The sequence below is a fragment of the Galeopterus variegatus genome, unplaced genomic scaffold (genome assembly GCF_000696425.1).
Source record: "Galeopterus variegatus unplaced genomic scaffold, G_variegatus-3.0.2 Scaffold14407, whole genome shotgun sequence".
NCBI lineage: Eukaryota > Metazoa > Chordata > Mammalia > Dermoptera > Cynocephalidae > Galeopterus > Galeopterus variegatus.
In genome coordinates this window covers 5,190-29,758 of record NW_007740518.1, presented here as the reverse complement: position 1 = coordinate 29,758, position 24,569 = coordinate 5,190, and the positions used below count along the sequence as shown (strand labels likewise).

Below are 24,569 nucleotides of genomic sequence, written 5' to 3'. Positions count from 1 at the left end.
TGGCCCAGCCCAGCCTCCTGTGCCCCCTGCTCCTGCCCCTGCCTGTCCTCTGCCCAGTTGTCCCCCGGTGTCTGCCCCCCACCTCACACCTCATGCCCCGGGTCCCCCAGACCCTCCAAGCCAGCCCCCCATGACAGCCTGCGAGAGGCTCCCACACCCTGCCACAGGCCTGGGCCCCCTCAGGGAGGAAGAGATGAAGCCAGAGGCAGTCCCCAGCCCCCCGCAGCAGGCCCCTGTCCCTCCGTTACCTGTGAAGAAGAGCCTTCCAGCTGCTCCTCCCAGACGACGCATCTCTGAGAAGCCATCCCTAGAGGACCAAGGTGCGGGAATGGCGGCAGAGGGGGACCAGCCAGCTCTTTCCAGGACAACCCTACTCAGCCTGCCTCCCCAGGTGGCCTCAGACAGCCCTGGGGACAAGCCTAAAGGGACCACGGAGCAAGGCCAGAAAGCAGAGGCGAAAGCCAGCCATCCGGGCGGCCTGCCAGAGCCTCCGAGGAAGACCAAACAACCCCCCGTCCCGCCCCCCAGGAAGAAAAGGATCTCGCGGCAGCTGGCTTCGGTCCTCCCTCGTCCCTTGGAGAGCGCTGAGCTCTCCACACAGGCGGTAGCCTCTGAGACACCCACGCCTGGTCCACCCCGACAAGGCCAAAGTCCTGCCTCCCAAGAGGGGACTGTGCGCCTCCAGGCCCAGGCCAGTGCCCACCCTCAGAGCTCTCCAGAGTTCAAGGGCTCCCTGGCCTCCCTCTCAGACGGCTTGGGAGTGCCCACCTTGGCCCCGGACCAGGACTCCTACTCAACCAGCAGCACAGAGGAGGAGATGGAGCAGTTCAGCAGCCCCAGTGTGAAGAAGAAGCCCTCGATGATCCTGGACAAGGCGCGGCACCGGCTGAGCTTTGTGAGCTTCAGCAGCGTCTTCCGCGCCTTCCTTTCCAACGACCGCAAGCTGTTCAAGAAGGTGGTGGAGCTGGCGCAGGACAAGGCCTCGTACTTCGGCAGCCTGGTGCAGGACTACAAGGTGTACAGCCTGGAGATGATGGCACGCCAGACCTCCAGCACCGAGATGCTGCAGGAGATCCGCACCATGATGACCCAGCTCAAGAGCTACCTGCTGCAGAGCACCGAGCTCAAGACCCTGGTGGACCCCAGCCTGCACTCCGAGGAGGAGCTTGGTCAGTGCTGGGCAGGGGCGGGCGTGGGTGGAAGGGAGGCCATTGGCACCCCACAGCCAATTACTCCCTGCCATGGGGGGAACAAGACTGGCCCCCTCATCTTAAGGCAGGACCACCGCATGGTACAGGTTATGCTACAGGGGCCCCCGGGGAGCAGGCTGAGGCTGAGACCTCACTCTTGCTCAAGTCCTTCCTCATTTCATCCTGTTTTCCTCACTCCTTTCTCCTGAGAGCTCTGCCCCAATATATCAAGTGCACCCAATTCCCTCTCTCAGACTCTGCTCCTAGGGAACCAACCCAAGACAGCTCACTGCTCTGATCACCCCTTCTAAAGTAGCCTCCCAGCCATCCCCCATCCCCACCAGCCTCTCATCAATAACTATCATACATTTTTGGATGGTGATTCACAGTAAGAAAGATATTTTATGTTGTGATCAATTGCACACCTATGTGTATATTCAAGATATTCAGTCAGATCACACTGCTATGGCCACAGCAGTTGTTAAAACATCGAGCTGCTTCTGAACTAGTTGGTAAAGAGTCACCGCACCAGCCCTCCAAGAACCACCTCCCCTGGCATCCCCTAGCCTGTCTTCCCCCTTCCAACAATTAAAGGGTCAATGCTGGACACAGTAAAGGGCATTTGGGACCCTGAAGCATACTAGATGCATAGTGAATGTATCTTGAAAAAGAGCTTAATGTGTTAACTTTCCCAGGGCTATTTGATCTTGGTAGCTGACTCCTGGAAGCTGGTGTTTGCCAGGTATAGGATTGATGGCAGCTTCTCAGGTGTGGTGATGGTGGTGGAATTGAGATCTGGGACCAGCAGCTGCCTCCTCAGGAGGCCAGCACCGTATGTGCACCTGCACAGGGCCCCTGGGGGTGGAGGGGGCGTGCAAGCAGGAAGCTCAGGGGCTGCCGGGACCTGGGCAGCATGAGCTAGGCCCACCAATGGCAGCCCGAGAGTTAGTGCCCAAACCGGGATGCTGAGTCACAGTGACACAGACTCTGTCCCCACACAGCTGATTATCTAGGGAGGGAGTGGGCCACATAAGCAGGTAGTCAACAGAGAGTCATTGGACCCCCACCTCTGGGTCAGACACCATCTTGGTGCTGGGGAAAAAGAGGTGAGGCTCTGCCCTTGGGCAGCTTCCATTCTAGTGGGGTGAGTAAGGTGACAGATGAGTGAAAGGGAAGGTGGCAAGAAGTGAGGTCAGGAGGCAGCTGGGGAGGCAGGTTGTGCAGGGCCTTGTGGGCCTCTCTGAGGACTTGGCTTTCCCTGGGAGAGGCCGTGGCAGGGTCAAGCCCAACAGTGACGTGATCTCACCTACATAAGAACAGCATCGCTTTGGCCAAGACACTGAGCAGGAGCAGCGTGGCAGGTATGGAGTCTGCTGGAATGATCAAGAAAAGCCACGACGGTGGCTGGGAGCGGGTGGAGGCAGGGCAGGTGGAGAGGTGAGGTCGGCTGCTGCACCTGCTGTGAAGGTGGAGCCCCAGGACTGGCTAACAGGCTGGATGTGGAGGTGAGAGAGAGAAAGCAGGATGAGAACAGCAGGGTTAGCCCTGGAAGGACGCAGCCGCCACTCCCAGAGGAAGGCGCTAGGGAGGAGTTCAGGAGCTTGGTTTTGGACGTGTGATCTTGCGGGCACTGGTGGACACTCAGGTGGCAATGTCTAGCAGGCTGTTAAGATTCAAGTCTAGGGGCCGGCCCGGTGGCGCACTGCGCTAGTGCGCTGCTTGGGAAGTGCGGCGGCGCTCCCGCCGAGGGTTCGGATCCCACATACAGACCGGTTCCCGCTCACTGGCTGAGCGAGGCGCGGGGGCAATGCCGAGGGTTGCGATCCCGTTGCCGGTCCCGGTCCGGTACGGGGGCAACACTGAGGGTCGCGATCCGTTGCCGGACATGGAAAAAAGACAAAAAAAAAGAAAAGATTCAAGTCTGCAGTTCTGGGGAGATGGGTGAGCTAAAGATAGACATTTGCAAACCATCAGCACAAAAAGAGTCATGAGACTGCATGAGATCATCCCGGGTCCGAGGGCTGAGCCCGAGCACCGTGCAGCCTGGGAGGGCGTAGAAGGGCATGGGAGGGCACGGAAGAGCATGAAAGGCTCAAAGTGACCCAGAGGAGGCAGGGATAGGGTGGCTGCTGAGCTGAGCCACCAAGGGTGGGGAGGGCTGAAACTGCAGGAATGACAGAGAAGGGCTCCCCAGAGGGGAGGACTGAAGTCAGCATCAACAGTAACAGCACCATTCCTGACACCGCACATGTCGGCCTCCGCACCATGAACTAAACCCATAGGCCTGGGTTACTGTCGTTCCCAAGAAACCACGGCTCAGAGAGGTTCAGTGACCCAGCTGAATGACAGCTGGTGGCAGTGCTGGGCTGCAGACCCGGACAGGCCGACCCTTTCCATGAACTAATGCTCTGTTGTTCTGTCTCTTCCTTCTAAGCTCTGCCCATGTGCAGGATAGACAGCAGAACCCACCCTCTTAGCAGACAAGTCACAGGAGCAATTAGAGATGGAACGGTCCTAACACGTGTGGCTGTGAAGGGCCAGAGTCTGGAGAGGAGGCGCCTGGAGGAGCTCTGGTGGCTCTCAGACATGAAGGGACTCTGGAGGGCATGGATGCAGCCCTCTCATTTTGCAGATGGGGAAACAGGCCTTGGAAGGGGAGGGGACTTGGCCAAGGCCGGGGGCAGCAGGGAAGCACAAGTCCTTGCCCCCAGCTCAATGCTCCTCTAGCTGCAGAGGATCCAAAGGCAATGGAATGAAGATGTGGGCCTGGAAGGATGGACAGGAGAGGGATGAGGGGTACGAGGCCAGCCATGTGCTCTCCTGCTGAAGGGGAAGAGGGAGGTGGCAGGACGGGGACCCAGGACGGCCAAGATTGGCCCCAAATCCAGACATGGGCCAACCCCAGCCTTGCATGGCAGGGCAGGGCTGTCTGAGCCTCTGCTGAGACACAACCATGGGAGTATGAGCCCCTCCCGCCTCTCCCCAGGGATAGGGCAGCTCAGGTGTCTCCCTATAGTGACAGGACTTAGGACCTCCCCTTACTGGGCCAATAGCCAAGCCTCTTCCTGTGGAGATTATGTAGGGCCCAGGTGTTAGCCAAAGCAGCTGAATGTCACCTTGGCATCAAGTAGACATGAGTTCAAATTCTTGTTCAGCCCACAGCCCACCCCATCAGAGTCTAATTGGTCCATGTTTAGAGTGGAGATAATAGCATGTATGTTGCAGAGTTCTTGTGAGATCAAATCTGTGACTCCCGCTCCACAAGATAATCAGGACTGCCTCTCAGATGAGATGACATTTGAGTAGTGAAGAAGCAAGCCACATGGATAGCTGTGAGGTGACTGCTCCAGGCAAAGGAATAGCAGATGCAAAGGCCCTGTGGCAGGAGCAGCCCTGGCAGGTTGGGGTCAGCATGAGCATGGGGGAGCAAGCCAAGTGATGAGTAAGAGGTTGCAGGGCCAGATCACAGCCGAGCCTTGTAGGCCACAGCGAAGAATGGGGATTTGATTTGATCTAACATAAGATGGGAGCCATTGCAGGTTTTTGGATGGAAGAATGTTCTGGTCAAACATGTCATAACAGGATAACACTGGTTGCTGGGTTGGGAATGGAATATAAGGGCCAGGGCAAGGAGCTACTGACAAAACCCAGGCAAGAGATGACGATGGTAACCTGACCAAACAGGGTCAGGGTAGGAGTCATGGAAGTGGTGAGAAGTCAGGTTCTGGATATACTGTATTTTCAAGGCTAGAGTCAGGTGGATTTGGAAATTGAAAGAGAGACATCAAGAATAATTCTACCCATCGTTTACTAGGCCCTCAGGCCCTCAGCCTACAGCTGCCCAGGTTGTACACGGCACAACTCCAGTGTGAACAGTGCCCTCTGAAGTTGTGTGCTGGTAGGCAGCCCTGTGAGAGTTTACTCTGTGCCAGGCCCTGTGAAAAGCATTAGGATACAGTGACCTGTTAGTATTAGTCCCTGGAGGGTCCTGCGCCAGTGTCCTTGCATGTGGCTTTCTGTTGAATGTACTACACTTTCTCACATGTCAGAACCACAAGGTATCGCTGCTGGGGCTGTGAGTATACCCGCTTCTGAGGACCAGGAGGTGGGGACAGCTGTGGTGTTGGACAACAGGGCCAGGTGGCAGGATCCCTGCTGCTGGTTTCCTTATCCTCGCCCTCTTGCTCACCTACAGAAGCAATTGTAGAGTCTGCCTTGTACAAATGTGTCCTGAAGCCCCTGAAAGAAGCCATCAACTCCTGCCTGCATGAGATCCACAGCAAGGATGGCTCATTGCAGCAGCTCAAGGAGAACCAGCTGGTGATCCTGGCCACCACCACCACCGACCTGGGTGTGACCACCAGTGTACCAGAAGTACCCGTCATGGAGAAGATCCTGCAGAAGTTCACCAGCATGCACAAGGCCTACTCACCTGAAAAGAAGATCTCCATCCTGCTCAAGACCTGCAAGCTCATCTATGACTCCATGGCCCTCGGCAACCCAGGTAAGTGGGCAGCCGGGAGGGGCCTGGGCTAGGAGCCTTCTACAGGAACCAAGGTATCATTGGGTCTGTATCCCCTCTCCCACAAGGATTCCAGAGCCTCTGGAAGGCCCCTGGCACTGGAGAAGCCTTTCCAGATTCACGGGCCCCTTGGGGAGTGACTGGTCATGGATGGGATTCCTGGGCACATCCCAGGACTTAGCTGGGACCATGAGGAGGGCCATGATTGACTGCCCCACTGGAGAAAGGCACGGAAGCCAGCCATACTGTGCCTTTGTGAGAATTAGGAAAAGGTGCTCTATTTGTTTTCTAGGACTGTTGAAACACAATATTCCAAGCTGGGTGGCTTAAGCAACAGAAATGTATTGTCTCATAGTTCTGGAGGCTACAAGTTCAAGGTGTCAGCAGGGCTGTGCTCCCTCTGAGGGCACTAGGGAGGGATCTGTTTCAGGTCTCCCTCCCAGCTTCTGGTAGGTCCTTGATTTGTGGAAGCAGGACTCAGATCCTCACATGTATGCTCTTTGTGTGCATGTCTGCATCCAAATTTCCCCTTTTTATAAGGTCACCAGTTATATTAGCTTAGGGGCCCACTCTACTCCAGTATGACCTCATCTTAGCAAATTATATCAGCAAGGATCCTATTTCCAAATAAGGTCACATTCTGAGAGACTGAGGATTAGGACTTCAACATATGACTTTTGAAAGGGACAAAATTCAACTCCTCATAGCTGCCTTAAAGAGTTTGCACTGATTTATGACTTACGAGTGCACGGTCAGTCAGGCAGGGATGCTGGTCTGGGTCAGGCATGCCTTAGCCTGTCTGGGCTTGCTCACGGGTCTGTGGTCAGAGGTGAGTTGGTTGGAGGCTGGCTGGTCTAGGATGGCCTTGCTCATATGCTGGGTGGTTGACTAGATGTTCGCTGCTCTAGGATGGGGGGTACTGAACCCTGAGTTTCTCATCCTCCAGCAGGTTAGCACAGGCATATGCCCATGGCAGTAGCTGGGGTCTTAGAGAGCAAGCAAAGCCTGCAAGCCCCGTTGAGGCCTGGCCCTGAACCAGCACAACATCACTCTGACACATTTCATTGACTTGTTTAGTCACAAGACCAGTCCAGATGCCGGGGTCGAGGAACATGTCCCCTCTTGATGGGAAGAGCTGCAAAGTCACATTGAAGGGGTGCGGATGCAGGGAAGGAATCGCTGGGACCATTTATAATTGATGCTCCTCCAGGCAGACAAGAGCAGGCATCACTGCACCACGGTGCTCACCTTAAAGAACAGAATGCTGGCTGGATTTCATCCCCTAGTCCCCCCTTCAGCTGGATGCCCTTGTGCAGTGAGCGGCCTGTGTATCTGTACATGGCAGCCATGGTAATGGAGAGTGGAAGGATAGTCACCTCTGTAGCCACCTAGACCTGAGTTCAAATTCCTGTCTGTCACTTACTACCTGTGTAAATTTGAATGACTGACTTAACCCCTTAAGGCCCATTGTCTTCACCTGAGGAAGCTGCTTCACAGAGAGGGGAAACTAAGACCCCTGATGGTTCAGAATCCATACTCTGTCACTTGTGAATATTAGAAACAGCATTTGTAAAATGTTGACCTCAATGCGCAGCACCTAGCAGGCTCAACATGCGTGGCTATTTTAGGAGAGCGATTCTCTCCAGGTTCCTTCAGAAGAGCTGGCCAGTTTGGCCAGAGGCCAACAGAAAGTAGTTGTTGCTGTGTAATTGAGGGATGGTTCTGGGTCCCCTCCCCTTGATAAAGCTTCCCTCACAGACTTGGTACAGGCTACAATTTGGGGTTGGGGTCACTTTTTTTGTGTAAAACCCACATTTGTTGGAATGAATAGTGTTCCCCCAAAGCAGATGCCACACTGAGTTAGAACTACACGTTTAACTTGATCATAATGCTGGAAAGGTGATTGGAAAAAAGAGCCTTGTTGCAGAAACAGGATGTAGTGAAATGTTTGTTTTCACAGCATGGACATTAGACTTGGAGCTCAGGTGTCCTGTGCAGTCTGGAGCCCAGAGGACAGGCCCACGATGTTAGCACCACACCTGAGCAACCTCCTAAAATAAATCCCCAAAGAAGTAAGATGGGGGGCAGCAAGCAGCCTGCAGAACCCAGAGCTGTCAACGAGCTTGATATGGTCAGTCCTAGAGGTATGGAACCCTGGGAAAGTGTCCCCATACCTAGCAGCAGCAACATGGAACTGAGGTTGAGACCCGACCATGACCCTGCCAAGGACTGGCCAGGAATAAGCCAGGAGCCTTCTCAGACCTTCTCAGAGTGAGGCAGTCCTAGATCTGCAGCAGCTGGAGGTGGGAGACAGGCAGGCTCAGGGGAGACCTGCATGGTGTGCAGGGGGAGCAGCAGTAAAACTAGATCAAGCTGGAAAGGCGACCGGAGACAGAGTCCTCGTAGCACCCTGTGCTGGCAGCAGCCTCAGACAGGCTGGCTCTGGGACCTTGAAGGAACAGGGAGGAACAAGTTCCAGGTTTTCTTCCCAGCTCTGCCCCTTCTCGGCTGTGTGACTTCAGATTACTTAGGGGCTCAGCCTCAGTTTCCTCCTGTGTTAAATGGGTACAACCATGCCACCTTGTGGGGTTGTCTTGAGGTTTAGATGAGTCTGATTTGCATATTACCCAGTGGCCGGCACTTAATAACTATAGTTATTTCCTTCCCTGGCTGAATTTCTAGTTAGGGGAACCATTTGCACCTGGGACTTGCTGGGCTGTGGGGTAAAATCAGGGCCGAGGGCTCTACAGACCCTGAGACATTTACAGAGACAGCTTTAGGCTGGCAACGGGCAATTCCATTCTGAGCGAGTCCTGGCTTACCCAGGAACCTGTGGCTTCCTGGCATTCTTTTAAAAACCCAGTCATTTTGCAGTGACATTCAAGCACCATGATTTTTTTTTAATTGACAAATAAAGTTGTATGGGTTTACCATGTACAGCATGATGGTTTGAAGTATATATGAGTTGTGGAATGACTACATCTAGCTAATTAATATATGCACCACCTCACTTAGTCACCATTTTTGTGGTGAGAATCAAACACCATGATTTTTGCTAACAATGAATTTGCTAACTAAAAATTTCCAATGAGCAGGACTCGAGGAGAAACAGAGGGGAAATCAAGGCAGTTGCTAGCACGGGGGGCCTGGGCACGGCATTTGGAAGGACGGAGCAGAACCAGGGCACTTATAGTGCCCAGCCTCATGGGAGAGATGGGGGAGGCTGGGATGTCTCTGCTGATCAGAAGCCAGGCCCAGGCAGGGATACCCTGAGCCACGATGTCAGGTCAGGGTCAAGGTTCCATGTGAAAACTCCCTGCCAGAAACCAATGGGTTTCTCATCAGGGAACAATCTGTGTGCTCCTCCCACCGCTGGATGAGTTTCATCCCAGTTCCATTTCTGCTCTAGCAGGCCAGGGCTTCTGCACTTGGAGCCTCTGCAACTTCACCTGGGATGGAGCAGGTTCCGCCAGGGAGAGCAGGGGATCTTGGGTTTGTCCACAGTCATGGGTTTGAACCCCAGCTGCAGTGCTGTAGCCTCAGACATTAATTCCACTGAGCCTCTGCCTGTGTATAAAGTGGGCTTCTCAAGTTGCCATGCAGGGGGTGGGTCAGCACACGGAAAGCACCTGGGCAGCGTCTGCCCAGAAAGTTACTTCCCAAGCCTCGGTTTTCTCACTCATAACATGGGGCTAGGGATGCCTCTCTCAGGGCTGTTGTGAGGATCAGAATCGGTGTGCGGGTGCTCAGATGTCAGGATGCAGGAAAAGCTGCCTCCCTACCACATTCCCAGAAAGGTGGAGGCTGAACCCACTGAGTGGTTTCCCAGCTGGTTTCCACGAGGCACCCCAGAGGTCACCAAAGGGACACAAGACAGGCTAGGCTCCAGGCCAGCCTCACCCCAGACAACCCAGCCTGTACCTGTTTTACCCACAGGGTTCCACATGGGATTTTGTTTGAAATAAACAGTTCTGCTGCTGTTTTTCTTAAACCTTTAATTTGGAAATAATTGCAAATTTCAAAATCTCCAAGAATAAAAATAGGACATTGAAAGAGGGACACCTGCATACCTTGTGTGGATTGTTAACGTCTTACCCCCCTCGATTTATCATTACGTACTCGCTCTCTCTCTCTGTCTCTCTCTTTCTCTCTCTCTCACTCTGTCTCTCTGCATCCATTTTTTTTTCCCTGAATCATACAAGAGTAACTTACATACAACTGGGCCTTTTGCCACTAAATACTTTGCTAAGTATTTTATGGAATGTATGTAAGTTTGTAGGGTACACAACCCTTATATAACCACAGTAGAGTTTGTCCATTTCATAAATTTATATTGACACAATGTTTTTATCTAACCTGCCATCTAAACTTCCAGGTTGTCGCTGGATCTAGTAAGGTCTTTTTTAGTATTTCCCCCTTCAGTTCAGGATCCAGTAAAGGGCCAGGTAGTGTATTTAGTTGTCAAGCGTCTTTAACCTCCTTTAATTTGAAATATTCCCATGGCCTTTCTTTGTCCTTTATGATATTGATATTTTTGAGGAATACTAGTTTTCTTCCCTACCCCCACCTTTTTTGTATGTTCCTCATTTTGTGTTTGTCAGATGTTTCCTCATGATTAGATTGAGGTTTTGCATTTTCAGTCAGATCCCAAATGATTCTTATTTTTTGTCTTTAATTGACACATATTAATTGCACATATTTATGGGTTACATTGTGACATTTTGATATATATGGACATTGTGTAATGATCAAATCATGACTTTTTTTTTTTTTTTTTAAGATGACCGGTAAGGGGATCTGAACCCTTGACTTGGTGTTGTCAGCACCACGCTCACCCAGTGAGCAAACCGGCCATCCCTATATGGGATCCGAACCCATGGCCTTGGTGTTAGCACCACACTCTCCCGAGTGAGCCATGGGCCGGCCCCAAATCATGACTTTTAAATTCTCTTGGGACTTTGAGAGTTTAGGACTAGGCCCCAGGCATTCAACTCACACCTCCCTCCTGCCAGATATTCCCAGCAGCTCGTGCGGTTCATGGCCTTGCTACTCAAAGTGTGGTCTTCAGACCAGCAGCCTGCACTGAGCCCTGGGATCCGCCAGTGATCCCGTGGAGGGGCAGGACTCCAGCCTGAGTCCTGCCTGCCTCCACCACCAACCAACTTGAAACAGAAAAGAGCCCTTCCCTCCCATTCACCCTACTCACCCGTCCTGTGCCAGTCCTGCTTGCGGATGTCCCAGGCCCCTCATCTCAGGGGAAGATGCCTCACCTGCCTGCCCTCCCATTGCCATGATGCTGGCAGTAGTAGCTTGATGCAGTACCTGTATGAAACAAGAATAAAATAGGGTCCAGCTGCTGGCAATACCTGTTGAAAGAGTGAGAAGAGGGGTGAACTTGGGCACACAAGGTCTGAGTTAATCAGCCATGCCGTCTTTTCCAAAAAGAGTTGCTATTATGCCCATAATGCAGGTGGGCCAGGATTCAAACCTTGATTTATCTCACTCCCATGCCCGTGCTTTTACCACTATACTAAGCAGCCAGCCTGGGAATAGGCCCCAGGTTTCAGAATCCCAATCCAGTGCATTATCCACTATCACAAGTTTAGGGTCCTGGGTCAGGAGGATTGGGGAATTCACGAGGCAAACGGCTTTTGGTAAACTTGGCCCTCCATCCTGCAGCCAGAACGGTCTGGGCGCCTCATGGGCTTCATGAGGCTTGGTGAGAGCAGTTAGAACTTCTAGATCCATCTCTCCTATTACTTTGACAAACAAGTCGTTCCCACCTCTTCAATGTCTGAGACCAGGCATTCAGAGCCAGTCCTGCTGTTGGGGAGAAAGAGACTCAATCCAAGAAATCCTCCTTAAGATGCGGGGAGGAAGAAGGAAGGAGGGATACAGGGTGTGAACCTTCTAATGTAAGGAGAGGACGTCGAAGGCCAGCAGGCTGACTTTTTGGTTCCTTCAGTAGTCTGTGATCACCCTGCCGTCACACGCGCTTCTGGAAATGGAGCCTGGGTCCTCGCCTGGGGGCTGGAGTGCACGACAGCCAGGTGGCTAGATGTGGGCCCTAAGGGATGGGGATGGAGTCCCGGGTCCCTCACCATCTACCTTCCTGGCAGAGGCCACAAGTTCAAGAATCTGCAGCTGGTTCAGGCAGGGATGCTGGCTGGGGAAGTGGATGGGAGGAGGGCTCTTGAGGGGGACCCCAGGCACATGGAATAATGTGCCTTGTGACATTAGCTGGGGGAGGAGAGGTCAGAGAGGGAGGTCCCTAACTGATTTCTGATGACAAAAGTCACCAGTGTTTATTGTTGTAAATTCATCAGTAGTATTTTGGTGAATTGCTTTCTTGTCTTTTTGAGATAGATAAGAGATATATAGGTAGACAGATAATTAGTCAGGGAAACACTTGCTACTGTAACAGATAAACCCTATCATCACTAACTCAATAGAAGTTTACTTCTCACTTGTATAAGTCCAATTGAATGTAGGAGGGATGGGGGTGAAGAGCTCTGCTCCACATAGTCATTCAGGGATCCATGCTGAGGGAGGCTTCCTAGGTCCCCCTAGCCATTGACATCCAGGTGACAGAGAGAGAGAGGCAGAAAGGAGCATAGTCCTGGAAGTGACTCACAACCTTGCTTTTCCACCCCACAACAGAAATGGAGCTCAGGCCTTCTAAGATGTCATGTTCTGAGGTTTATAGGACGTAACCCTTCTAGCTTTCATAATGATCATGTCTAACTTTTATCAGTCCATGCTAAGCCCTTTCCATCTGTCTTTGTCATTTCATTCTCACAACCACCATGAGGTGTGGACATTATCATTCTCCCCATTTTATAGCCGAGGAAACTGAGGTCCAGCTGAGTTAAGTGGCGCACTCAGTTTCCCACCTGAGCAGGTGAGTGGTGAACTAAGACTCGAATCCAGGTCCTGAGCTGAACCACTGCGCCCCTGCCTCTCCAGCCTGCCTCCCCAGGATGTTCTGGGGTCATAGATGACCTCAGAAAAGACAGACCCAAGTCGTGGGTTGAGTTTCACAGCTCCTGCAACCTGTGCCTTTTCGAACCAGGCTGGGACTTCATGGCTTCAGGCCTCTGAGCCCACAGCCTACATAGCTGACTGGCTTGTGGGTTGAGCTCTCTGAAGAGGAACCCGGGTAGCTGGAGTGATTTCTTCAGGGATGTGGTATTGCTCAGAGCAGAACCGAGACTTAACCAGCATCTCTGCAATGTGCAAACAACCAAGGACAGATTCAGGGAGCCTAGTTGGGGAGAGGAGGCTGTGTTTTAACCTCACGTCAGCCACAGACTCTACAGGTGACCTCCAACTGACCATTTCTCCTCCCAGGGTTCACTTCTTTCATCTGTGCAGCTGGGTGGTTTCCAAACTGGTTCCAGAGAACTCTCTAGGGGTCACAGACATAGCTGGGAGCCACCTTGGGGTGGTAGAAGGGGCAACTGAGAGGAAATGAGCAGGCCAGCCCTGCTACGCCCACCCTGAGTCAACTAAGAAAGCTGAATTGTGCAGAAGATACTCCTTAACAAAAGGCTTCCACTGCAAACATAAATTTAAAATTCGCTGCTCTAAATAGTGTCTACTTCCTGTCATCTTGTGTTTCTATCGAATAAACTTATTCAACGGTTCGACAAACATTTATGGACAATATAGATGTTAACAGCAAAACCCAAGAAGACCCAGTCCCTGTTTTTAGGATGTTTACAATGCAAGCAAAAAACAGAGCATTAAACAAGCAGCAATCATGCAGTGTGATAAACAATATTCACTCATTCATTCAGCAAGTATGTTTGTTAAACACCTACTACATGCCAGGCACTGTTGAGACATTGGATATAATCAGTGAGCAAGATAAAGTCCCTGCCCACATAACGCTTACATTCTAAGTGCGGATAGACAGGCAGTGAACAGTAAATAGAAATGCAAAGATACATCATCAGATGCTAAAACATGCTACTAGGGTGAATAAAACAGGGAAAGGGGCCTGAGGAGTGTCAGAGGAGTTTATTGTTCTGGATTGGGTGGTCACAGAAGACGTCTCTGAATTAATGTATGATGTTTACTTTCTTCATTCTGCAATGACAGGACCAGGAAAACCCATCATAAGGGCATCAAACCTAGTTGGTGGGGGGGAAGGAGTCTTCAGGGAGGACTTCCTGGAGGAAGGAAGTGGCTTTACATGGGGGTCATGGTGGAGGACAGGGACCAAAGCAGAGCCATTGTGAACCTTGTGCTGCCCCAGGATTGCTGCATCAGCCACCTGCTTTCAGTAAGAGCCCAGTCAACAAATGGGGGCGGGGGGCAGGAAGTTATGATATGATAATAAATCCCTTCCTCTAGATTAGGGGTCTGTGAACTACGGCTCCCCCATCCAATTATGGCCCACCACTTGATTTTGTAAATAAATTGTTTTGAAACACAGCCACAACCGTTCATTTCCACAGTGTCTAGGGCTACTTATGTTACAGTGTCTCAATTAAATAGTTGGCACAGAGACCGTGTGGCCTGTGAAACTAAAAATATTGACTTTCTGGCCCTTTACAGAAAAAATTTGCTAACCCCTCTTCAAACAATGCTTCCAAAGTGACAAAACCTTATCTCAGCCACCATTTGATGTTCACAACAGCCCTACGTAACAAACTGAGTGATTTTTATTATTATTCTCCAGTTTTCAGGTGGGAAACTGAGGCTCAGAGTAGCTTAGTGAGTGGCCCCCATAATGTACCTACTTAAGTGACAGAGTTAGGAGCCTTGTAATCCTCATGATCTATGTGACCCAAGTAAGCACCCCTCTGTTCATTTTTATCTGAAAGGGAGTTTTCCTTCTCCAAAATCTCCCAACTGATGGAATATGCATGAGGCCCCCAACCAGCTCTTTAAAATGTGATTGGCTCCCGCACATACCTACAGATGGCAAACAGATGTAACTTGGCAAAAAAGAAAGCAGAAACCACCAGGAAGTGCAGGCTGCCGCCAGCTGAACTTTTGAATGCACAGCCACATGGACATGATCTGGGATCCACCCAAGACAGATGTTCAGATCACAGGAGAATTGCTTTGCAACTGTGTCCCAGTATCCCAGTGGTGCTGCCCATGGTGCCTCTGTACATAAGTCTGAGCCCTAAGCCTTGGGCTCCAGGCTTTCCAGGAAGGAGAATCCAGCACTAGCTGCGCCGGAAGGATGTGCTGAGAGCTGGTGCACTTAAATGATGCTTGAAGCTTGTGTTCGTCTCCAAGTAGCTGTCAGGTCAGTGTGCCTATGTGGACATTTCTCACCCACATCAGGGACAAGCAACCCAGATTCTAGTCCCAGCTCCACTACCAACCAGCTGTGGGGCTTAGAGCAAATTTCTCCCATGTCTGAGCCTCAATTTCCTCACTATGAGGTTGTACTTGATGAATCTAAGGCCAATCATGTGCTAGAGGCAGCCCATACCAGCTCATGGGAGCACTTGTGTGCATTTCTTCCCAATTCCATGTTCATGTTGGTAGCTGGAATTGGCCATTGTGGAAATATTTATATCATGGAAATTGGCAAATGCGTCAAATTCGAGCTTTCTTCCCTCCTTTGGAGAGTGGTTGTTAAACATTTCCCAGCACACCTCTGTCTAAGGCCCACAGCAGATCCCAGCATCTAACCACAACTCTAACCCTGGGGAGGACAGAGTGGTGCTCAGTGAGAATACACATGCTGGGGGTGGAAAAGCAGTGACGGGCAGAGGCTCAGAGAGGTTTAATGACTCGTCCCAGCTCATACAGCCGCCATCCCTGCCCTCAGGGAGCTCATGGTGTGAGGAAAAGTGCAGGCTCTGAAACAGTCAAGGTGTTTGGGAGCTGGAGCAGGAAACCTCCAGCTGTGCTGGAGGATGTGGGAGAGGACAAGAAGAAGTTGGGAACAGGAAGGTGAGGAGGGTGCCCAGAGCAGGTGGAACTGTGGGTGCAAAGGCCTACAGGAGTGAAAGTGTGTTCAGAGTTCAGGCAATGGCCCATGATTCAGCACAGTGGAATGTTCTGTGGGAGGGAGGTGGAGGCAGAACGTCATCCTGAGATGGAAGTTGGAAAGTAGAGTAAACACCAGTAACTGGGGCAGTCCAGGAGGGCTTCACGGAAGAAGTAGAACTTAAAGAAAGAGTGTCAAAGTGGCAGGAGCATGAGATTCTGGGTGAGAAAAAGCTGCATCCAGTCCAGGTTCACCGCGTCCTAGCCATGTGACCTTGGGCATGTAGCTTAACTTCTCTGAGACTCACTTCCCACATCTGTAAAGTGGGTGCAATGAATCTAACACACCTCACAGAATTGGTTTAAGAATTCATTGATATATTAATAAATAATAATAATAATAATTCATTGATATGATATTTATAAAATATGTTTCACCTTTTAAAGTGTCACACAGATGTTGATGCTGTGTAGGAGGTGTAAGACTCTGGCTTGCCAGGTAGGTGAGTGTGGCAAAAGCTAAGGGCAGGTGACCTATTCTGAGGCGACCTATTCTGAGGCCATTGACCAGACAGTTTGCTGGAGGAGAGTAGGTAAATCGTGTTGGAAAAGTGTCTATGTGCTCAATCCTGGAAGGCCTTGAACACCAGGGTACAAGATCTGGACTTGGTTCTTGGCAATGGAGAGCCATTGATGGTTCTTGAGAAGAGATATAGCATGATCAGAGCTTTAGTCTCAGGAGATGAGTCAATCTAAGGACATTGACTGCTGGGAGGGCAGGCTTAGGGTAGTAGGGCTGGAGAGAGCAAAAGGCGGGGGTGCAGGAAACAGTCAGAAGGAAGAGTCACCTGGGGCTCTAGCCTGACTGGCCATGAGGGGCCAGAGGGCCAGAGGAAGAGGGGCCTCCCAGGACTTGCCTCTCAGGACTGGGAGGGAAGTGGGCTTCTTGACAGAAATGGAGAAGTGCCAGGAATGGTTGGTTTCCAGGAAAAGGTGATGCACGCTTTGGGTTGGCTCCTGATGGGGGAAGGACTAGTGTGGTCTCTGTTGGGTCCGTCTGAGTCAGGGCTCCAGGGTCTTGCTGTGAGCTCAGCATTCATCCATTCATTCATTCACCCAGTACCACTTCCTGTGTGCCTTTGACGTGCCATGCTGTGTCACTGCAGAGATGGGGATGAGGTGCTCACAGGAGGCCGGAGAGACAGACATGGGATTGGGGGAGGCCCCCGCGGTGGGGTGGCTGATCTCAGTATAGTGGGAACCAGGGAGATGGGCCCCAAAACCCTTCCTGAGGGGTCGACCAAGATTCCTCAAGGGGAGCGTAGGGAGAAGAAGAAAAGGGTGATGGACTATCCATATCTGGAAGGCAAAAAGCCACAGTCCTAGGGGGCCGGCTCCTTCCCTTCCTGTCTCCATCATACCCCATGGCCCACCTCTAAGACTCTAAACCTACGGACCTCATCGAATCCTCTTTTGATAAGATAAGATAATAAATCCTTTCCTCTAGATTAGGGGTCTGCAAACTGTGGCCCCCCATCTAGTTCTGGCCCGCCACCTTTGGCTCTAGGTCATTCCCCCATCAAGCAAGGTTTCTTACCCTTGGCACTGTGGACATTTTGGGCTGAGTAACTCTTAGCCATGGGGCCATCCTGTACAGGGTAGGATGTCTTGTAATATCCCCAGCCCTGATGCAAGTAACACCCCCCACACACCCGCCAGTTGTAACAACCAAGAAGCAACTCCAGACATTGCCAAATGTCCCCTGGGGGGCAAAATCATCCTGGTTGGGAACCACTACTTCAAAGCAAAATTTCTTGCCTGATTGTATTCCTTGGTGAGTTATTAATACAATACCAAGAAAAAAAAATTATGTTTTTTGAGGCAGAGTAAAATTCAATCAGCTTTAACCCAATGCATGAGTTATGGGTGAATGCCAGAAGGCACAGGACTGTGTTTCACATTTGTGCTGCTGACCTTGCCTTGTTCCTTAACTCATAAATCAAAAAAGAAAAAGATCTCCTGTATGCCAGGGTTCCGTAATTAAATTATCCACATGAAAAACAACTCCAAGCACAAAATAACCTTTCTCCAGGAACTCTTTAGTCATGTCTCAGGGTCATAAAGGTGATGGGAAGGCTTCCCAAATTCACTAATTGTGCAGGGAGGATACAGAAACCTTGTGGCAAACAATCAGAGGACCCTAGAACATGCTGGAATAAGAGTAGATGTTCTTCCTTAGTAGACATTTCCATGGGAGCGTTGTGGGGACTGTCCATGTAGATCATTTCATAGAATTCTCGCCGAACCCCATTGGATGGTCCTGTTATCTGTCAGTTCACACACAACTAGGAAGGCAGGCTCAGAGAGGTAAAGCAGTTAGGCCAAGATCACACCACTGGTGAGCTGTGCACTGGGATTTACGCTCCAGGTCTGTCTGACTCTGCTCTTCAGTGCTGTGTGTGGCTAACCCCTTCAGCCCATTCAATTCACAGGTGGAATAACTGAGGCCACCAAGAAAGCAGAACTTAGATCTTGATACCACTTCTCTTTTCCATAGCACTTTACAGGTTCTGAATGACTTTCATGTTTTTTCTAATTTTATTCTCTCAAAAACTCTTAAAGGTCATCAGGGCCAGTGTTGCTGGTTCCATTTTGCAGATTTGGAAACTGACTGTGACCAGACAGGCAGGCCACAGGCACACTGTTCTCTGGAAAACCAAACAAGGGCGAGTTGGGAGCATAACTCACATTCACTGGATGAACGTTCTCGGAGGCCTCCACAGTGCCAACACTATACTGCAGGTGCTGGGGAGGACCCAGGAGAGGATGTGCCAGCCTGGCCTGTGCCCATGGAGGTGTGGGCATGTGGACAGACACGTGTCCACCTGGAGCCCACTGAGGCTGTGCTTGTGTGTGCTTCTTGGGATGTGACCCAGCACCCTGTGAAGACACTGGCCAAGCCAGGCATGAGCGTTGGGAACAGAAGCCTCTGGAGGGGCTACTAAATTCAACATGAAGCTCCCCCTCTTTCGCACCCTTTATTTTACTTGCATCTTTCTGTTCCCCACTGGAATCCAGAAAAATCAGATCTTATTACAGATAAGACCCGAGGCAAGTGAGACCTGAGAAACATGATGGTTAGTGAGAGGGTTTCAGTGAATGGATGAATGAATGAATGAGCAGGGTGCTCTGGCCTGGCTGTTCTGACCACTAACTGGAGACACTTCCCACTCACATGTTGTGGAAGTGAGCGTGTAGCACAGACTGCTGTTAACACATGCACACACCACAGTGAGATAAACAGGACTGAAATTTATTTAATGCTCATGTACCAGTGCAAGCTGGCCTGACACCTCCTCTGCGAGGCCCTCAGGGACACAGGCTCCTTCTGTCTTGTTGCTCTACCATCCTCAAGGTTTTTCTCTATCCACAGGCTCCTCCCCCATAAGGGTATGACCTGGAAGTTGAACATGTCACTTCCCCTTCAAATCCCATTAGCCAGAACTTGGTTATATGGCTGTACCTAGCTGCAAGGGAAGCTGGGAAATATAGTCTTTATTGTGGGTGGCCATGTCCCAGCTAAAAGTCAGGAGTGATGTTACTATGAAAAGAAACAGAGACTGGAGGGGAAACAGTCTATAGTCTTGGGCACTCATACCAGGCTAGAACAAGACCAAGCAGGCAAAGAACACAGGCCATCCTTGGTCGCTTGTACATGACCCCAAATCACAATCCCTGGCACGGCCATTGGCTTTAGACTGGGAGGGTCCTGAGGGCAGGGACCAACTCTGACTCACTTCCTTTGTCTCCCTGCATGCTGGGCCCCATGCCAGTGCCCACTCATAATGGCTACCACCTATCACATACTTGTGTTGTGCCAGCCACTGCCCTGGGCACCCCCGTGGGGCCAGGATTTGGATGAGGTGAGTGAGATGCTCACCTTAGGTGCAACACAGAAGGGGATGCCAAAAAAACTCAGGAATCAAGATAAATTTATATATATATATATATATATAATATACCATATGTGTGTGCATGTATTCACAGTTTTTTAAAATAATTCAGTGGTTTTTAGTATATTTGCAAGATTATGCAATCAAAACTACTCTAATTCCAGAACATTTTTATCACCCCACAAAGAAACTCTGTACCCATTAGCAGTCACCTCCATTCTTTCCTCCCCCCAGTTCCTGGCAACCACTAATCTACTTTCTGTTTCTCTGTGAATTTGCTTAATCTGACATTATCTATAAATAGAATCATATAATATGTACAATGTGCAGTCTTTTGTGACTGGCTTCTTTCACTTAGGATAATGTTTCAAGGTTCATCAACATCACAGCATGCATCAGTACTCTGTTCCTTTTTATTACCACATAGGTTCTGCTGTACGGGTGTGCCACATTTTGTATATCCATTCACCAGTTGATAAATATGTGGGCTGTTTCCACTCTGGCTGTTATGAACTATGCTGTTATAAACATTTGCATACAAGTCTTTGTGTGAAAATATGTTTTTATTTCTCTTGGGTATATAACTAGGAGTGACACTTTTGGGTCATATGGCAAGAAAAGTAATATTTTAATGCAATATTTTGAAAAATAAAAATTAATGCAAAAAATCCACAATGAACAAAACATCAGCATTTTAAGGAAAGATAGGCTGGTGTTTGTTTTATAACCCTGCGTTATCGTGCAACAGGAACAGTCATATCCAATAAGCCCAGGGTTTCTGGTCCCATGAGAGTTTATGAAGGTTGACCATGGCATGCAAACAGATTAGCAACACAGGACTTTATATATGGTCATGTTTTTTATTATAGAGCGTTCATTAACTTTTCTCACTTGGTTCAAAATCTGGGAGGGTATTTTGATAAGTATCTATAGGTGCAGACATTTGTCATTTTGCCTTAGTCCTCAATTTGGCTTGACAGGGTGCTGACCACTGTGTCATGTTTTTTCATTTAACCCTCAAACATCCATGGGCACCTCATTCTTCAACCTCTCGGGCAAAATTATAGGAGGGAAGGAGCTTCCCACGGTCCACAGCTAGTGAGTGGTAGAGTTGTGATTTGAACACAGGCCTGAGGCCAGAGGTCCAACCTTTAACTCTGCACCTCTCAGGAGTTCAGAATGTGGTTGGCCGAGGGAGAGTCACTTAAACTCTCCAGTCTTTTCTTAAGTAAGGTGGGCGGAACAACACTTACATTATGGAATCGGTGTAAGGAACAGATGTGAACGTGCGTAGTTAACTATGGAGTGTGCTTTCCTACCCTGGAAGAGCTCACCCTGAGCCACATTCTGAGGCAATGGGGTGAAACATCCTCGTGTGTGCTGTAGGAACTTGCCAGTCATGTGTCTTCATGTCCCCCAATGAAGCCACATGTGAAAAAATTATTTTAGAGCTAGGGGTTGGAAAAATAATTTGGTTCCCCAAGAAACTGTTCTTTTTTCTTCTCACAGACAATTAGAAAAATGCTAACTCATCATGTTTTCTTCTTTACTTTGGCCACCAGGAAACTCAAAGCCAAATTTGTAGCTCTAAAGAAGCAGTTTTGTAGGTTGTTTCTTATTTGTGCTTAATATTTCTTGTGATATTTAAATTTTTTAGAATTTACTGCTTATTAGGTATACTCCCCAATGGTCACCTAAGGCCTTTGTAAAACATGTCAGATAGAAATACACTTTTGAAAGAACTGTAAATTGTTTGGCATGTGTTTGTGCTGATTATTAATCTCATCCAAGTCTCAAAAAGCAGCAGCACTGATATTGATCTTCCTGGAGCCACAGCCAGACATGGTAACTTCCAGATGACTCTGGAGACCTTTGCCTGAGCCCTGGACTCCCTTTGGTTAGAGGAAGTGGGAAGGTGGGTTGAGGACCCAGCATGGCCATCCGCTGTACAAAGCTGTCAGTCTAGCTTCACCTCTCCAGTGCACTCGCAGAGCCTTACGTGGATGCCGATGACAGCTTCCAGAGGGTTCTGTCCCTGCAGAATTCCTCCCTGCAGCTCCAGCTTTGGTTTTGCATTGTCAAATGGGCAGTCTTCAGCTAGAGGTTACCATGTCAGGGTGTGGCCCCAGAAGGATCCACACCATTGCTGCTGCCCTTTGTGTCTTGGGTGAGATTAGTAATCAGCCCACACGCATGCCTGGAGCCAAACTGGGGAGGCACCTTTTGGGCCCACTTTCTGTCCCCTTTCCTTCTTAGGGTGCCCTCCACCTGCCTTGCGAGGCATCTGTTGCTGTCAGATTCTCTGAGCCCTGTGAATGTCTCCCACAAAGGTAGTAGTGATGAGTTGTTCCTTCCAGGGGTATTTACCTTTTAAAGGAAACCCTTAGGAAAGGGCACTGCTTAACCCAAAGGAGTGAAGGTTGAATGGGGAAATTTTAGGCCTTGTAGTATCTGATTAGGGAGGGTTTTCTTACTGTAGTATGTGATTGGGGAAGGAGATGTGTGGTTAATGGGGCCGGGGAAACTTCCCAGAAGACATCAATTTGGGGCAGACAGTTGCTTCTGGGTGGGTCCTTGAATCAGTGTGATGTGAACTTGTCAAGCAAGCAGCAAGGGGCATGGTCATGGGAGGAGCTGGGAAAGGGGAAGGAGTCAAGGTCTTGCTCTTTCTCACTTCCTTCCTCCTAAACCTGGACCGTGCCTCAGGCCTCCCTGAGGAGGCTAATCCCAGGGTCCTTCCTGGCCTGAGAGTCGCAAGAAAGCAAGAACATTCCTCTTCCAGGGGTGACCGCCCGCACCCAGCCATCCACTGCCCCTCACTCACCGCCTCGCACTCACTGCCTCTGCCTCCTTCCTCCTCGCAGGGAAGCCCTACGGGGCAGACGACTTCCTGCCCGTGCTCATGTATGTGCTGGCCCGCAGCAACCTGGCGGAGATGCTCCTCAACGTGGAGTACATGATGGAGCTCATGGACCCTGCCCTGCAGCTGGGGGAGGGTGAGTCAGCTCTGGGCCACGCAGGCCCATCACACACCCCCAACCCAGCCATGCCAGGACCACTCTGGGCAGCCCAACAAGCACCTCCTGGGTGCCAGACTCCAGCTGAGCCCTGGGGACAGGAATGTGAATGTGAATCCTCCATAGGCCCTGTCCTGGGGGAGCTCACAGAATAGGAGGGGAGATGAGCCAATGAAGAGACCTGTTACTGCTGCTTGACAAGTGCCGGAAACATGGGAAGCCTAGAGGGTATGGGAGCATGTAACTCAGACTGTGCAGTCAGGGAAGGCTTCCTGGAGGAGGTGACACCTGAGCTGAGCATTGAAGGATGAATAGGAGCCAGTCAGATAAAGGGAGGAAAAGGGCATTCTTTGTAGAGGGGATAGCAGGAGCTGGTAGTGTAAAAGGTGAGGCTAAAGCAGTGGGCAGTGCCCACGGTGAGGACCCTGACAGGGAGTTATGGTGAGTTCTTAGATGGGTGGCCCCCAGGGACTCTCAGCCCCCTGCTCATCCAGCCCTGGGTCAGGGCCTCTGTCAGTGGGAGGAGGTTAGTGACGTGGATAAGGGGCCCACGCTCCCCAATCGGATGAAGGCAGAAGCGTGGTTCACTCCACCTACCCTCAGTTTTCCTTCCCCATTTCTCCTTCCCCACTTCCTCCCGCCCACTTAGCCACAGCCATCCCTCCACCAAGAATCTCTTGGGGTGCAGCCAGCCCAGATAATGGCTCCGAGGGAGTCCCAACTTGTACTGAGACATCAGCCTTGGAAGATGGAGTCAGACTCCCAGGCCCAAGCATCCCCTTTGGGCTTTCTGGCTTTTGAGATTAGCTGACTCTCTTTACATCTGTTTTCAGTTTTTGCATGTGCCAGTCTCTGTCTGGGGTGCTAGTTTGACTGGATGGTTCTGTGAGTTGTTGACAGCTCAGAGGAGCATGTTAAAGCCATGAAGTTTGCTGTCATATATAACTTTGGCTTGTGGTTCTGGGACGTTTGGAGCTTTTTTTTTTTTCCCTCTCTCTCTTTAGTTAAAAATTTCCTGCAGTTGGGCCGGCCCGTGGCTCCCTTGGGAGAGTGTGGTGCTGATTAAAACCAAGGCTACGGGTTCGGATCCCTATGTAGGGATGGCCGGTTAGTTCATCTGAGAGAGTGTGGTGCTGACAACACCAAGTTAAGGGTTAAGATTCCTTACCAGTCATCTTTATATAGAGAAAAAAAATTTTTTTTTCCTTCAGTTCAAGTAACTTGTCTTCCAGGAGGTTCAGGAATTCAGGAGAAGCCAAGCTTTCTTTAGCAGTGATTACCTACTTCTTAGAGCATCCATCCATCCATCCATCCATCCATCCATCCATCCATCCATCCATCCATCCATCCACCTATTCATCCATCCATCCATCCATCCATCCCCCTATTCATCCATCCATCCATCCATCCATCCCCCTATTCATCCATCCATCCATCCATCCATCCCCCTATTCATCCATCCATCCATCCATCCATCCCCCTATTCATCCATCCATCCATCCATCCATCCCCCTATTCATCCATCCATCCATCCATCCATCCCCCTATTCATCCATCCATCCATCCATCCATCCCCCTATTCATCCATCCATCCATCCATCCATCCCCCTATTCATCCATCCATCCATCCATCCATCCCCCTATTCATCCATCCATCCATCCATCCATCCCCCTATTCATCCATCCATCCATCCATCCATCCCCCTATTCATCCATCCATCCATCCATCCATCCCCCTATTCATCCATCCATCCATCCATCCATCCCCCTATTCATCCATCCATCCATCCATCCATCCCCCTATTCATCCATCCATCCATCCATCCATCCCCCTATTCATCCATCCATCCATCCATCCATCCCCCTATTCATCCATCCATCCATCCATCCATCCCCCTATTCATCCATCCATCCATCCATCCATCCCCCT

The 24,569-nt window shown here is 50.3% G+C and overlaps 1 protein-coding gene across 1 annotated transcript; it reads left to right on the top strand.

Moving 5' to 3' along the window:
- Window positions 1–4: 4 nt before the first annotated feature.
- Window positions 5–22,618, top strand: LOC103581959 (ras and Rab interactor 3-like; the record flags this gene model as incomplete). Its single annotated transcript, XM_008563658.1, has 3 exons — window positions 5–1,169; window positions 5,386–5,694; window positions 22,487–22,618. Coding segments are annotated over 3 exons (1,606 nt in total), but the record flags the coding sequence as incomplete, so codon positions are not given.
- Between the last annotated feature and the right edge of the window lie 1,951 nt (window positions 22,619–24,569).